Here is a 13219-nt window from a genome sequence, read left to right as displayed (position 1 = left end):
GCAAACAGAGCAAAACGAGAGTTTCTATTGGACAAATGCAGGTAGGTCTCTCCGCGTTTCGTTCCGTTTGCTTCCGTTTAAGAAGCGTTTTCCAACATAATCGGCGTAATGAATACACCCCAGGCAGGTAGCTACCTGGGTCACGTGGTCCGCAGCGCACACAGGTAGGTCCTTCACAAAAAAAGGGAACATTCAGCCATTACACTGCCTTGAGGTGTGCGGGAGATTTGGCATAGATTATCACGCAATCAAGAAGCCACTAAAAATATCTTGAGTTGCTGAGCACACCTTTGCGCATAGGGGTCTGGGTGTGGGTGGCTGGATTCTTTGGGTTCTGTACTGTTCTGGGGGTGTAGCTGTAGGTTATTTTCTATTACTTTGGGTGTAACTAGAGTAGTTTCTTTGTATTTATCCTGAAAATGACGGCTCAGGTAGACTACCTGGCGGTGTTGTTCACCACCACATCTGGCGCGAGCGGAGACCTCTTGGGTTCGGACGAGAAGGAGCTCGTGCAGTTGGTGTGGCAGCTCGTGGATTTGAATAACAAAAAGGTCATCTTTAAAATATTGTATTTTATTAAGAGAATATGAGAATGACTATTATTATTATAGAAAGACAGTATTCATCCAGCATAACCAGAATGTGCATTGTGTCAAATGTGCGCTATTTGGTTTAAAAGACGACCAACTTTGTTTTTCTGTTTATGAGGTCTAATGACAAAACTCTGATCATAAGTGTGTCATAAGTCTCCTACTCCATTTTTTTAAGTGTACACAGGCATATAGCCTATGAAAATGTGCATTTGATAATGAAGTTTATATTTTAAATGTACTGAAGTGTGTGTGTTTTTTCTCTGGTCCAGTTGGGGAAAGTGAATGAGGTGTTAATACGGCCTGAGCACTCCGACCTGGCAGAAGATTGTCTGGGGGAGAGAGAGGATGGGGATGAAGTGGAGGACAGCGAGGAGTCTGTCTCTACAGTCACAGGCTTGGAGCACGCGCTAAACCAGGTACATACAGTATCTGTTGTCTCATGATTTTTTATGAAATACATTTTTGACCTCACCATATTCTGCTTTGCCATCCATTCATCCTTCAATTGAAATCAGGGGCACTATGCATTGATTGGAGTTTTATAACAATTGATTGTTTATTTAGGCCTTCATCCTGGGATATCTAATTATAATTGGCTAATAATTCATCTTAGTTTTAGATCGCTATAGCTTTGATGGCATTTTACTGTATTTGAATGAGATCCACATGGCTTGACAGCTTGAACTGACAGTCCTTTGAGTGATGAGGAGGTGTGCATCTTTAGAGCTTAGTAATGCAAATGATCAACCATTTGCATAATGAGGATGATACAACTAGCAGCAATTAAAGTGCTTGTTCTCTGGTTGGTTATCTGAAACCAAAAACCGTGTACTTTTTTTCTTTGTATTTTTCAAACAATATAAACCATAAGTAGACAAAAGACAATAGACAGACATACACACACAAACATCAATGACAACACACCAAAAATGTAACAACAAGCCATTCAAGTTGGACTTTATAACAATCAGTAAGGTGTAAGCCTATATTTTGATGTTTTTGTAAATATTTATCTTTATGGTAATACTTTCCATTAAGGTAGACTCAGTTTAAATAGTCTATAAACTGCATTAATTGGTTGTTTATTAGTCAGTAGGAAACATTTATAACTCATTGGTTGAAATTGTATACTGTGGTCAACGTTTTGGTGCTAAATTCTGAGATTATAAATGGCTGCATTGTTATTGATCATCACCAGAAAAATGATCACACTTTCAACCAATAAAATCTTAGTGGATTTTCAATATTACCAATGAGTTGTTCTGTAATTGTTTATTACAGATGTATTATCTGATCTTGATTTTAAAGAGTTTACATTGTAGCTAATCTCTTCCTATGTTTTAAACAGTTCCATCTGAGATTGACCAATGAAGTGAACACCTTGGGCACGGGCACGTCAGTGTGTGTGTGTACAGACGGGCAGCTCCACATTCGCCAGGTTCTCCACCCCGAAGCTGCAGACAAGGTAAGGGTACAGGCTGACAGGGCGGGGCAGAGCCTCAAGGTGAGGGCGGACACTTACCTCCACCAGAACCCTTTGGTTCTGGTCACAGAACCACAAAGAAATGTGTTATGTCATCTCCTCTGTCAAGATCCTGCTCTACATGATGTTAAAATGTGAGGTTGTCTTGACGTATTGTCTTGGCTTTGTTTGAACACGAACGCGCACACACACACACCGTTCTCCTATTACATCTTGTGTTCCTCCCCCCCTCACACCTAGTATGATACACAGACCCATGGGGAACCTAACTTTATTGACATGAGTAAATATGTAAATGACAGTAATAAACAGAGCGTAGATCCTGATACCGACCCTACACCAAACAGCTGTCAATGGTAGGCTACACATGTTCTCTTCCTCCTCTCTACTGTTGAATCAATAATAATAAATGTTTCCACGTCATTTCAATACAATTACCTTGAACCAATGTGGAATAGACGTTGAATTCACGTCTGTGCCCAGTGGGTAATGTCTGCAATTGTCTTCCTCTGCAGAACCTGGCACTGCCAGAATGTTTCAACTCCTTTTTTGACCTGAGGAAAGAGTTCAGGAAGCACTTCCCCTCTGCAGACACCAAGAGCCTGGAGGTGCAGTACATGGCTGAATGTATCCTTACAACTGAGAAACACAGCAAAGACACTCATTAGCTAGTTGTCAATTGGTTCATTCTACAGCTTTGCATGAACCCTGCTTCTGTGTGAGAGAGAGAGAGCACGAGAGTGTGTTTGTGTGATACTTAAGTGAGCACCCCCCCCCACAAACACACTCCCAAGGGGGAGGCGTCTGCAGGCCACAGGGTGTTGGCTGTGGGACTAGAGGTTTTGAAATGCAAATAGAGACACAATTGACATGTCTCACTGTAGCTCAGAGAGTAACAGGCTGTGTGTTTAGCCAACAGGACCAGCCCTACACACCTACCAGGAAGCAGGACTAACACACACACACATACACATGCACACACACACGCACCTTGCTTGCTCCTCTCCTGGAGTTTTCTCCTTGACCACGGTTTCCTCAGCTCTCAGTGTAACTGTGGAGCCAGTAGCCATGTTGGATCCGACGCCAGTCACAGCAGCACTGCAGGTCCAGACCATGGCCAACATCGTCCTAGCCCTGCTATCTGAACCCTTACGTGAGTAACACACTAACTTACACAAACTCTGACTTTTCTCACTATGTTGTCATTGTTGCTCATCTTTGATTTCTTCTCTGGTCTTCTGTTTGTTGTAGGTCACACATTCTCAAACCCAGAGAGAGTCACTGAGAAGTTTGAAAGCGGCACTTGGTAAGTAGACTTGCTAAGATAGATTTGCAGTAAGGTAGAAGATATGATACAATTCATTGGTGTTCTCACATCATTGGATGGAGCGGGTGAGTGATTTGACGCTAACTGGTGTGTGTCCGTGTGTGTGTAGCAGTAAGATGGAGCGTGTGTGTGATAACACGGTGATCAGAGCGAGGGGGTTGCCTTGGCAGTCATCTGACCAGGACATCGCTCGCTTCTTCAGAGGACTCAACATTGCCAAGTATGTGTGTTCAGTGTCCAGTACTGTGTTGTCTGTTGTGTTTGACTCGTTGCTGTTATGATGGTGTGTAGTGTATTGAAATTGTTTTAATAGCTGTAATGCTGTGTGTTGTCCAGAGGTGGCGCTGCGTTGTGTCTGAACGCCCAGGGTCGGAGGAACGGAGAGGCTCTGGTCCGCTTTGTCAGTGAGGAACACAGAGACATGGCCCTGCAGAGACACAAACACCACATGGGCAACAGATACATAGAGGTAACCTGTTAATAACCTATTTCAACCTATTACTGACCCTAACCCTAACCAACGATACATAGAGGTAACCTAGTAATATCCTATTATCAACCCATTACTGACCCTAACCAACAATACATAGAGGTAACCTGTTAATAACCTATTATCAACCTATTACTGACCCTAACCCTAACCAACGATACATAGAGGTAACCTGTTAATAACCTATTATCAACCTTTTACTAACCATAACCCTAACCAACAATACATAGAGGTAACCTGTTAATAACCTATTATCATCCTTTTACTAACCCTAACCAACAATACATAGAGGTAACCTGTTAATAACCTATTATCAACCTTTTACTAACCCTAACCAACAATACATAGAGGTAACCTGTTAATAACCTATTATCAACCTTTTACTAACCCTATCTATGGTCCTGCTCAGACACTAACAACACCAATAAATACGTAGACGTAACCTGTAAATAACATCTGGATCCCAAAGAGCAGGAGTTAATGCCATGTCTTTTCTGCTGCAGGTGTACAAGGCAACAGGAGAGGACTTCCTTAAGATAGCAGGCGGTACCTCCAGTGAGGTGGCGCTGTTCCTGTCTCGTGAGGACCAGGTGATCGTCAGGATGCGAGGTCTTCCCTTCACCGCCACACCTGACCAGGTGCTGGCCTTCTTCTACCAGGGGGAGGGGCCTAAAGAGGCGTGTCCTGTCAGTGGTGACAAGGATGGCATCCTATTTGTGCGTTTCCCTGATGGAAGGCCTACTGGCGACGCCTTCGTCCTATTCGCCAGTGAGGAGCATGCTCAGTGCGCTCTCAGGAAGCACAAAGACATCCTGGGGAAGAGATATATTGAGCTATTCAAGAGCACCGCCGCTGAGGTGCAACAGGTATGAAGGGTTATCTGTCTGTTAAGGTGCAACAGGTATGTCTGTGTGTTGGGGGAGGGGTGTGTGTCTGTCTGTTAAGGTGCAACAGGTAGAAAGAGAGAGGGAGGGAGTGAGCGTGCATGTGTGTGTTGGTGTGTGTGTGTTGGTATAGTCCTGGTGGGGGTTTTCTGTAGGAAACTTAAGCAGAAGATTTAAAGGTTTAAGGGTGTGACACAGAGCTTCAATAGAGCATGGGCATTTACTCTAATTAAGAACTGGATGAGCGAGTGTGTGTCTGTGTGTCTGTGTGTGTGTGTGTGTGTGTGTGTGTGTGTCTCTGTGTGTGTGTGTGTGTGTGTGTGTGTCTGTGTGTGTGTGTGTGTTTGCTCTCCTCCTCAGCACCTGGCGTTCTGGTTTGTTGTGTAAACACTTAAACGCTCTGGTCTGTGAAAGATTACATTTTTTACATTTTAGTCATTTAGCAGACGCTCTTATCCAGTGCATACATATTTTATTGTTTTTTCATACTTAGGATTACCCTCCTAAAGCACACACACACACACACACACACACACACACACACACACACACACACACACACATACACACATACGCACACACCTCACCTCACCTCACCTCACCTCTCACAGTCTTAATAGACCTATTCATTGATAAGCTGGTGTTTCAGCTCTCAGTGTAGAAACATTCCCATGTACTTAGACTCCTATACAGTACAGGTTTAAATGTTATAGTGGTCTTATATGTCTGAAGGTGAGAGGTCAAGAGGTCAGAGTTCAGTGGTAGTGAGTGACCCTGATGGGGGGAGTTAGAGTTCCTCTTCAGGACGGTAAACATTGTGATATCCTGTTGGCAACCAGCCAGATCCCATCTCTTCAATACAGACACACACACTCACCTACACACACCTAAACGGAATACCCCTGCCAGAGTAAAACCAGGAACTCCAGAGAGAATACGCTTCTTTATGTGTGTATGTTGTTGCTGAACCAGCGCTTACAAGTTATAACTGTCTAACCTTATAGCTCAGTGTGTGTGTGTGTGTGTGTGTGTGTGTAGGTGTTGAACAGGTACTCGTCAGCCCCTCTGATCCCCGTGGCTCCTGCCCCCCTTGTGTCACTGTTGCCCTCCGTGTCTCTGTTGCCCTCTCCTGGTGGTGTGAGGGACTGCCTCAGGCTGAGGGGGCTGCCCTACACCGCCACCATAGAGGATATACTGGCCTTCCTAGGAGAATACACACATGACATCAGACCACACGGAGTACACATGGTGGTCAACCAACAGGTAGGTACACACTATATGAGCCTGCACACGCACACACGCGCGCGCACGCACACACACACACACACACACACACACACACACACACACACACACACACACACACACACACACACACACACACACACACACACACACACACACACACACTACACCTACAGAAACTAGACTTTCCCTGCTGTGTGTGTGTTTGTGTGTGTGTGTGTGTGCGTATGTGTGTCTCCATAGGGTCGTCCGTCAGGGGACTGTTTCATCCAGATGCGTTCAGCGGAGCGGGCTTTCTCTGCCTCCCAGCGGGTCCACAAGCAGGTGATGTCTGGTCCGGGCCAGGCTGGCAAGCGAGGGCTTAACAGTCGCTATGTGGAGGTGTTCCCCTGTAGCGCTGAAGAGATGGGTCTGGTGTTGATGGGAGGCTCCCTCTCACATACACACACTCACACACACACCCGGACCAGGAGTGGGACAGGGCTCAGCCCGCCGCCATGTAAGTCCAGACGTAAGTGCTGCTGGGAGCTGGGCGCTTCGGGACCGCAGGGTAGGTGGGCTGCCACAGACCAGGGAAGGGTGAGGGGTTAGAGGTCAGAGGTTAAATCCTGCCCCCTGTCTTCTTTTCTGTCTGGGTTCTCTCTGTTCTAGAACTCTGGGAGGACAGGAGCATCTGACCTGACCAGAGGGGTAGGAACCTGGGGTGTGTGTGTGAGTGTGTGTGTGTGCGTGCTTGTGTAGGAATGCGTGTGTGTTACCCCTTGTTGTGGTTTGTGTAATTCTGTGTGATTTTGGTGAATTTGCATGCAGGGAGAAATCTGTAGTTCACTGACTGTTCATTGTAAACATATTTTTCACACACACTCTGATTAAAAATAGTCTGTTCCAATGGTTTGTGTGTGCTTGGCATGTGTGAGGCCTCTTGCCCAATTCCAAATGGATCCCTATGTACTGGAAGTATTGGATAGGTGTGTAAGCAATATTGCAAAAATGACTTGAGGGTAGGGACTCAGGGTTGATTTAGGATTGGGCTTGAGTCTTACAGTTGGAGCGTGTCCAATCAGTGGGGGTGTGGGAGAGGTGGGCGGAGCTGAGCTCTGGTGTGTAGTCATGGTGATGTCTAGTCATTGAGTTCTGGTGTGTAGTCCCGTGTAGCTCAGTTGGTAGAGCATGGTGCTTGCAATGCCAGGGTTGTGGGTTTGATTCCCACCGGGGACCAGTATGAAAATGTGTGCACTCAACACTGTACGTCGCTCTGGATAAGAGCGTCTGCAAAAATGTAAAACAATGTTGGTGATGTCTAGTCTTCGTTATGCAGGTGGGGTCAGGAGTCACCCCCAAGCCCAAACACACGTCTGTAGAATCTAAAGCTACCTGTTGTGTCAGGTGTTCATTGAGGAGGGTCTCCTAGAAACAAAAAGTCACCGGACCATGTCACATAGCCACTGTAGATGACCCGGAAGCACACTGTAGTCTGCTTACAGCGGCCATCTTTAGAGGGGACCAGGGGATCTGTTGTTCTCTGTGTGCCGTGTTGGGCATATGTTCTTTCCGTGTCCTTGCCTTGGCGTGTTGTCTAACTCTATCCCCACTCCCCAGGTCTGTCTCCTCCCTCCTACTCCTTCCCATCCGCCCCTTCCATCCTGCCTGCTGAGGCTGCCGGCCTCTTCCCTCCCATTGGTCAGATGCTGCTGAGTCCCCGCCCCCTAGGACCTGGACACGCTTACTACCCAGCTAGCACTCAGCTCTACATGAACTACACTGCATACTATCCCAGGTAAGGACTAGTATGTGTTGTGGGGAAGGACATACACAAGGGTAGTTAATGATATCAATGCCCCAGGTAAGAACTATTAGGCCCATAAACCATCCAATCATATATTGTAAGTGCCTTGGGGGCTGGGGGGGGGGGACATACACAAGGGTAGTTAATGACTGAGCAGTGGTGTGGTATCAGAAGGAACAGCAAACAGCACTAAGACCACAATGACCTCTCTCTCCCCCCTTCTCTCCTCTCCCCTCTCTCTCTCCCCCCTCCCCTCCTCTCCCCTCTCTCTCTCCCCCCTCCCCTCCTCTCCCCTCTCTCTCTCCCCCCTCCCCTCCTCTCCCCTCTCTCTCAGCATTCAAGTTCATTTGGATGTGATATCCCTGATGGAAAAACCACATGGAGTTGTGTGTTCCAAAAACACATATTTTCATGTGATCACATTTGATCTTATATTAAGTTAATGTGATAACGTGACAACATGTAAAGCAACATGTGATAACATTAAACTACACGTGAAAACACGTGAAGTGTTCCAAAAACACAATTTCACATGATTTCACATGTGGAATTTCATATAAAATCACGTGATTTTCCACATGTGAAATCATGTGATATTTCCGTAACGGATATTTACAGCACGCACCTCATGGCATTTCAGGATGTATAATACTCTTTTTGTTATGGCCTCTCCAACTCACTCTTTATATCTCACCCTCTCTCTCTCCTCTCTTCTCCCCCTCCCTCTCTCCAGTCCCCCAGGTTCTCCCAACACTATAGGGTACTACCCCTCCCCCTCCCCTCTGCCCTCCCCTGGGGGAGTGGTCCGTATGCATGGGCTCGCCTACAAAGAACTGCTCAACACCATTCAGGGATACCAGGTAAACAGTGTGTGTGTGTGTATGTGTGTGTGTATGTGTGTGAGTGTGCACTTGGACGTGTTTAACTATACTTATGGGGAAGAGAATGGTTAGTTTTAGGGTTAGGGTTAGGAGCTAGGGTCGAGTTGAGTTAAGTTTATTTTTATTTTTACAGGGACAGTGTATTAATCAACGTTTCAGTAAAAGTGCCAGTTTTAGCCAGCCGGCTCATTTTCAACCGCAGTCCCTGGGCAGGTTATTAAAAACTATTACAATAACAATACAGACAAACAATAAGCAGTGAGCACATGCAGAGCAACATAGGTTAGGGATAGGGTTAAGGTTAGGTTTTGGTGTTAAGGTTAGGGTTAAGGTTAGGGTAAGGTTTAGGGTAAGGGTAAGGGTTAGGTTTAGGGTTAGGGGTTAGGAAAGATAGGATTTTGAACGGGACTGAATTGTGTGTCCCCACACGGTTAGTTATACAAGTCTGTGTGTACATTCATGTGTGTTAGAGAAAGTGTGTGTGTGTGTGTGTGTGTGTGTGTGTGTGTGTTTGTGCAATGTGACCGGTATGGTATGTGTTGCCGTGCCCTCTCATGTCTCACGGTCGATCCAAAGGAAGTATTCAAATCTGCTATTGGAGGAGTGTACTATACTGTCAGGCATCCACTGTGTTTGCCTGGAGGCTATCAAACGAGTTAGTCAGGTCTACCCTCCCTATTCTGTCCTCTCCCTCTGCCTCCCTCCCAAACACCCACAGGCATTATGTAGGGTGGAGCTCCACTGCCTGCATGGACTTGATTTACAAGAGGCTGCTCCTCACTGATACACTAGGAAATAGACAACGAGTTCAGCCTGTGCTAATGAACACTAGTTTGAAAGTTGAAGTGATACTATATACTGTAGATAAATCACAAGTAAGCAACTTGCAAAGGCTGACTCTTCTGAACACACAGCCCAGCCCAGCCCAGCCCAGCCCAGCCCAGCCCAGCCTGTCTGTCTCTGTCTCAGTCCCCTGTGTCTCTGTCCCCCCCAACACTATAGTACGCTACTGAGGATGGCCTTGTGCACGCTCATGCTAACGTGCATGATCACGATCCCTCCCGGACCCTGCTCACGCAGCCCAAAGAGTGGGTGTGTATTTAAGGGGTGTGTCCTAGGCAGGCGGAAGGTAAGGATTGGCTGACAGGGTCATGGTGTGTGTTTCTCCTCTCTTTCATCTCCGGGACGACGTGGTTATGGGTGTGGTCTGAGATTCCGGGTTACTAGGGGGTCACGGGGTAGAGTCTAGCTAGGGGGGATTTCAATGCCCCAAACCACACACTGTAAAAAAAGATTATGGTTCTAGATTCCACCAGAGAATGTGTGTTGATCGGGACACAGAGTAGAAGTGTCACCCCAACCACTGGTCCAGGATCAGATGTGTTCTACCCCCTGATGGATCACATTAGGATTGTGTGTGTGGGGTAATCTGATCCTAGATCTGTGGTTAGGATTGGGTGTGTGGGGTAATCTGATCCTAGATCTGTGGCAACCAGCTGCAATAGGATTGTGAGTTTGCTCAACAACATTTTTGTTAAGCAAACTCACAATCCTATTCCAGCTGATTTCCTTCTTCTTGACATCTTTTTTTACAGTGCAGATATAGGATCAGATTACCTCACACACCCAATCCTAACCTCAGATCTAGGAACATATTACCCCACACACCCAATCCTAACCTCTAGGATCAGATTACCCCACACAGTCAATCCAAACCTCAGATCTAGGATAAGATTACCCAACACACCCAAGGATCAGATTACCCCACACACCCAATCCTAACGTGAACCATCAGGAGGTAGAAAACATCTGATCCTGGACCAGTGGTTGGGAGGAACTTCTACTCTGTGTCCCGATCAACACAACATTATCTGGTGGAAACTAGAACCGTACCTGTTCTATATGGTCAATTTCTACACTACCAGTCAAAAGTTTGGACACACCTACTCATTCAAGGGTTTTTCTTTATTTTTACTATTTTCTACATTGTAGAATAATAGTGAAGACATCAAAACTATGAAATAACACATATGGAATCATGTAGTAACCAAAAAAGTGTTAAACAAATCCAAATATATTTTATATTTGAGATTCTTCAAAGTAGACACCCTTTGCCTTGATGACAGCTTTGCACACTCTTGGCATTCTCTCAACCAGCTTCATGAGGTAGTCACCTGTAATGCATTTCAATTAACAGGTGTGCCTTCTTAAAAGTTAATTTGTGGAATTTCTTTCCTTCTTAATGCGTTTGAGCCAATCAGTTGTGTTGTGACAAGGTAGGGGTGGTATACAGAAGGAGCCCTATTTGGTAAATGACCAAGTCCATATTATGGCAAGAACAGCTCAAATAAGCAAAGAGAAACAACAGTCCATCATTACTTTAAGACATGAAGGTCATTCAATCTGGAACATTTCAAGAACTTTGAAAGTTTCTTCAAGTGCAGTCGCAAAAACCATCAAGCGCTATGATGAAATTGGCTCTTATGAGGACCGCCACAGGAATGGAAGACCCAGAGTTACCTCTGCTGCAGAGGATATGTTCATTAGATTTACGAGCCTCAGAAATTGCAGCCCAAACAAATGCTTCACAGAGTTCAAGTCACAGACACGTCTCAACATTAACTGTTCAGAGGGGACTGTGTGAATCAGGCCTTCATAGTCGAATTGCTGCAACGAAAACACTACTAAAGGACACCAATAAGAAGAAGAGACCTGCTTGGGCCAAGAAACACGAGCAATGGACATTAGACCGATGGAAATGTGTCCTTTGATCTGGAGTCCAAATTGGAGATTTTTGGTTCCAACCACCGTGTCTTTGTGAGACACAGTGTTTGTGAATGGATGATCTCCGCATGTGTAGTTCCCACCGTAAATCATGGAGGAGGAGTTGTTATGGTGTGGGGGTGCTTTGCTGGTGACACTGTCTGTGATATAGTTAGAATTCAAGGCACACTTAACCAGCATGGCTACCACAGCATTCTGCAGCGATACACCATCCCATCTGGTTTGGCCTTAGTGGGACTATCATTTGTTTTTCAACAGGACAATGACCCAACACACCTCCAGGCTGTGTAAGGGCTGCAATAGATGACCTGGCCTCCACAATCCCCCGACCTCAACCCAATTGAGATGGTTTGGGATGAGTCGGACGGCAGAGTGAAGGAAAAGCAGCCAACAAGTGCTCAGCATATGTGGGAACTCCTTCAAGACTGTTGGAAAAGCATTCCAGGTGAAGCTGGTTGAGAGAATGCCAAGAGTGTGCAATGCTGTCATCAGGGCAAAGGGTGGCTATTTGAAGAATCTCAAATAGAAAATATATTTGTTTACTACATGATTCCATATGTGTTATTTCATAGTTTTGATTTCTTCACTATTATTCTACAATGTAGAAAATAGTACAAAATAAAGAAAAACCGTTGAATGAGTAGGTGTGTCCAAACGTTTGACTGGCACTGTACCTGCTGCTGTCTGACTCAGCCCTTCCAAGGTGTGTTCCCCCTTTCCTCCTTGGGGCATTGTAGTGTGCTAGATAGTGTTATCAGTGGTGTACTAGTGTGTTAGGTGGGGAGGTGGTGGACTAAGTGATGGAATCCTCTGGTGCTGGGACAAGACAACCTTCAAACCACATAGACTCCTTTCCTTGTACGATCACTTCCTGTCTCTATCTCCCTCCCCCTCTCTCCCTGCCTTTCTCCCTCTCTCTGTAGAGTCCTATGGAGGCATTGCCTGTCCTGAGCGGTATGATTGGTCAGTCCAGCAGTGGTGATGCTCTGATGCCCTTTCCCCCTCTCCTGACCAAGCAGGGAGGGTACTACCTGGACCGAAACATGCTGTAGAAGGCTCAAAGATCCCCACACTGTCGCACACTACCCATTACACACACACTATACCAGGGGTGTCAAACTCATTTTACCCCGAGGGCCACATTGGGTTTTCACCCAGGTCTGGAGGGCCACACTGAAAATTGGTTATATGTACTTTTTAAAATTTTTATAAGACATGGCTCGCTATATTAAACTGTGCTGAAAGTTTGACACTCCTGCACTACACTATCACACAACACACACAACGCACACACACCAAAGGATATGTGGGGGAATGTCCTGGCCTCCAGTTCCTAGTCTGAGTTGTATATACAGTGTATATGCGTGAGAGCAGAAATGTATTTTATATCAGAGCTTTGCCTCAGCCAAAATGCAACTCTGTCTTATATTGCACACACTATTTTAAAAAAGCTTTGTAGAGATGTTAGAAGTATTAGAACCACTTCAGGAGACGTTTGTTAGAAGTAGAGCTGCGTTTAGTAGTAATTATTGATCTGAACCTTTCTTCATGACGTGTGTGTATGTGTGTAAGTGCGTGTGGATGTATGTGTGTGTGTGTGTGTGTGAGAGAGAGAGCGAGAGAGAGAGAGAAAGAGGAATGTTCATACTGTCCTACTCTACGTACAGTGGGGGAAAAAAATATTTCGTCAGCCACCAATTGTGCATGTTCTCCCACTTAAAAAGATGAGAGAGGCCTGTAATTTTC

At 45.6% G+C, this 13219-nt stretch overlaps 1 protein-coding gene across 4 annotated transcripts; it reads left to right on the top strand.

The window, feature by feature from the left end:
- The first annotated feature begins 208 nt into the window (after nt 1-208).
- On the top strand, nt 209-13097 carry LOC121543239 (epithelial splicing regulatory protein 1-like). 4 transcript variants are annotated; one of them, XM_041852996.1, is made up of 15 exons: nt 209-551; nt 863-1009; nt 1942-2058; nt 2592-2703; nt 3116-3229; nt 3328-3382; nt 3513-3623; nt 3740-3872; nt 4397-4759; nt 5816-6040; nt 6266-6521; nt 7622-7799; nt 8542-8668; nt 9692-9818; nt 12397-12480. In XM_041852996.1, the coding sequence occupies exons 1-14, from the start codon at nt 420-422 to the stop codon at nt 9791-9793; spliced, it is 2172 nt and encodes a 723-aa protein (XP_041708930.1). In that variant the 5' UTR covers nt 209-419; the 3' UTR covers nt 9794-9818; nt 12397-12480. The 4 variants fall into 4 exon arrangements, with proteins under 4 accessions (XP_041708930.1, XP_041708929.1, XP_041708928.1 ...); XM_041852995.1 differs by having other exon boundaries at nt 6266-6533; XM_041852994.2 differs by lacking the exon at nt 9692-9818 and having other exon boundaries at nt 12397-13097.
- The last annotated feature ends 122 nt before the right edge of the window (nt 13098-13219 follow it).

Source organism: Coregonus clupeaformis, chromosome 17 (genome assembly GCF_020615455.1).
Source record: "Coregonus clupeaformis isolate EN_2021a chromosome 17, ASM2061545v1, whole genome shotgun sequence".
Lineage (NCBI taxonomy): Eukaryota > Metazoa > Chordata > Actinopteri > Salmoniformes > Salmonidae > Coregonus > Coregonus clupeaformis.
This window is presented reverse-complemented; position numbering and strand designations above follow the sequence as displayed.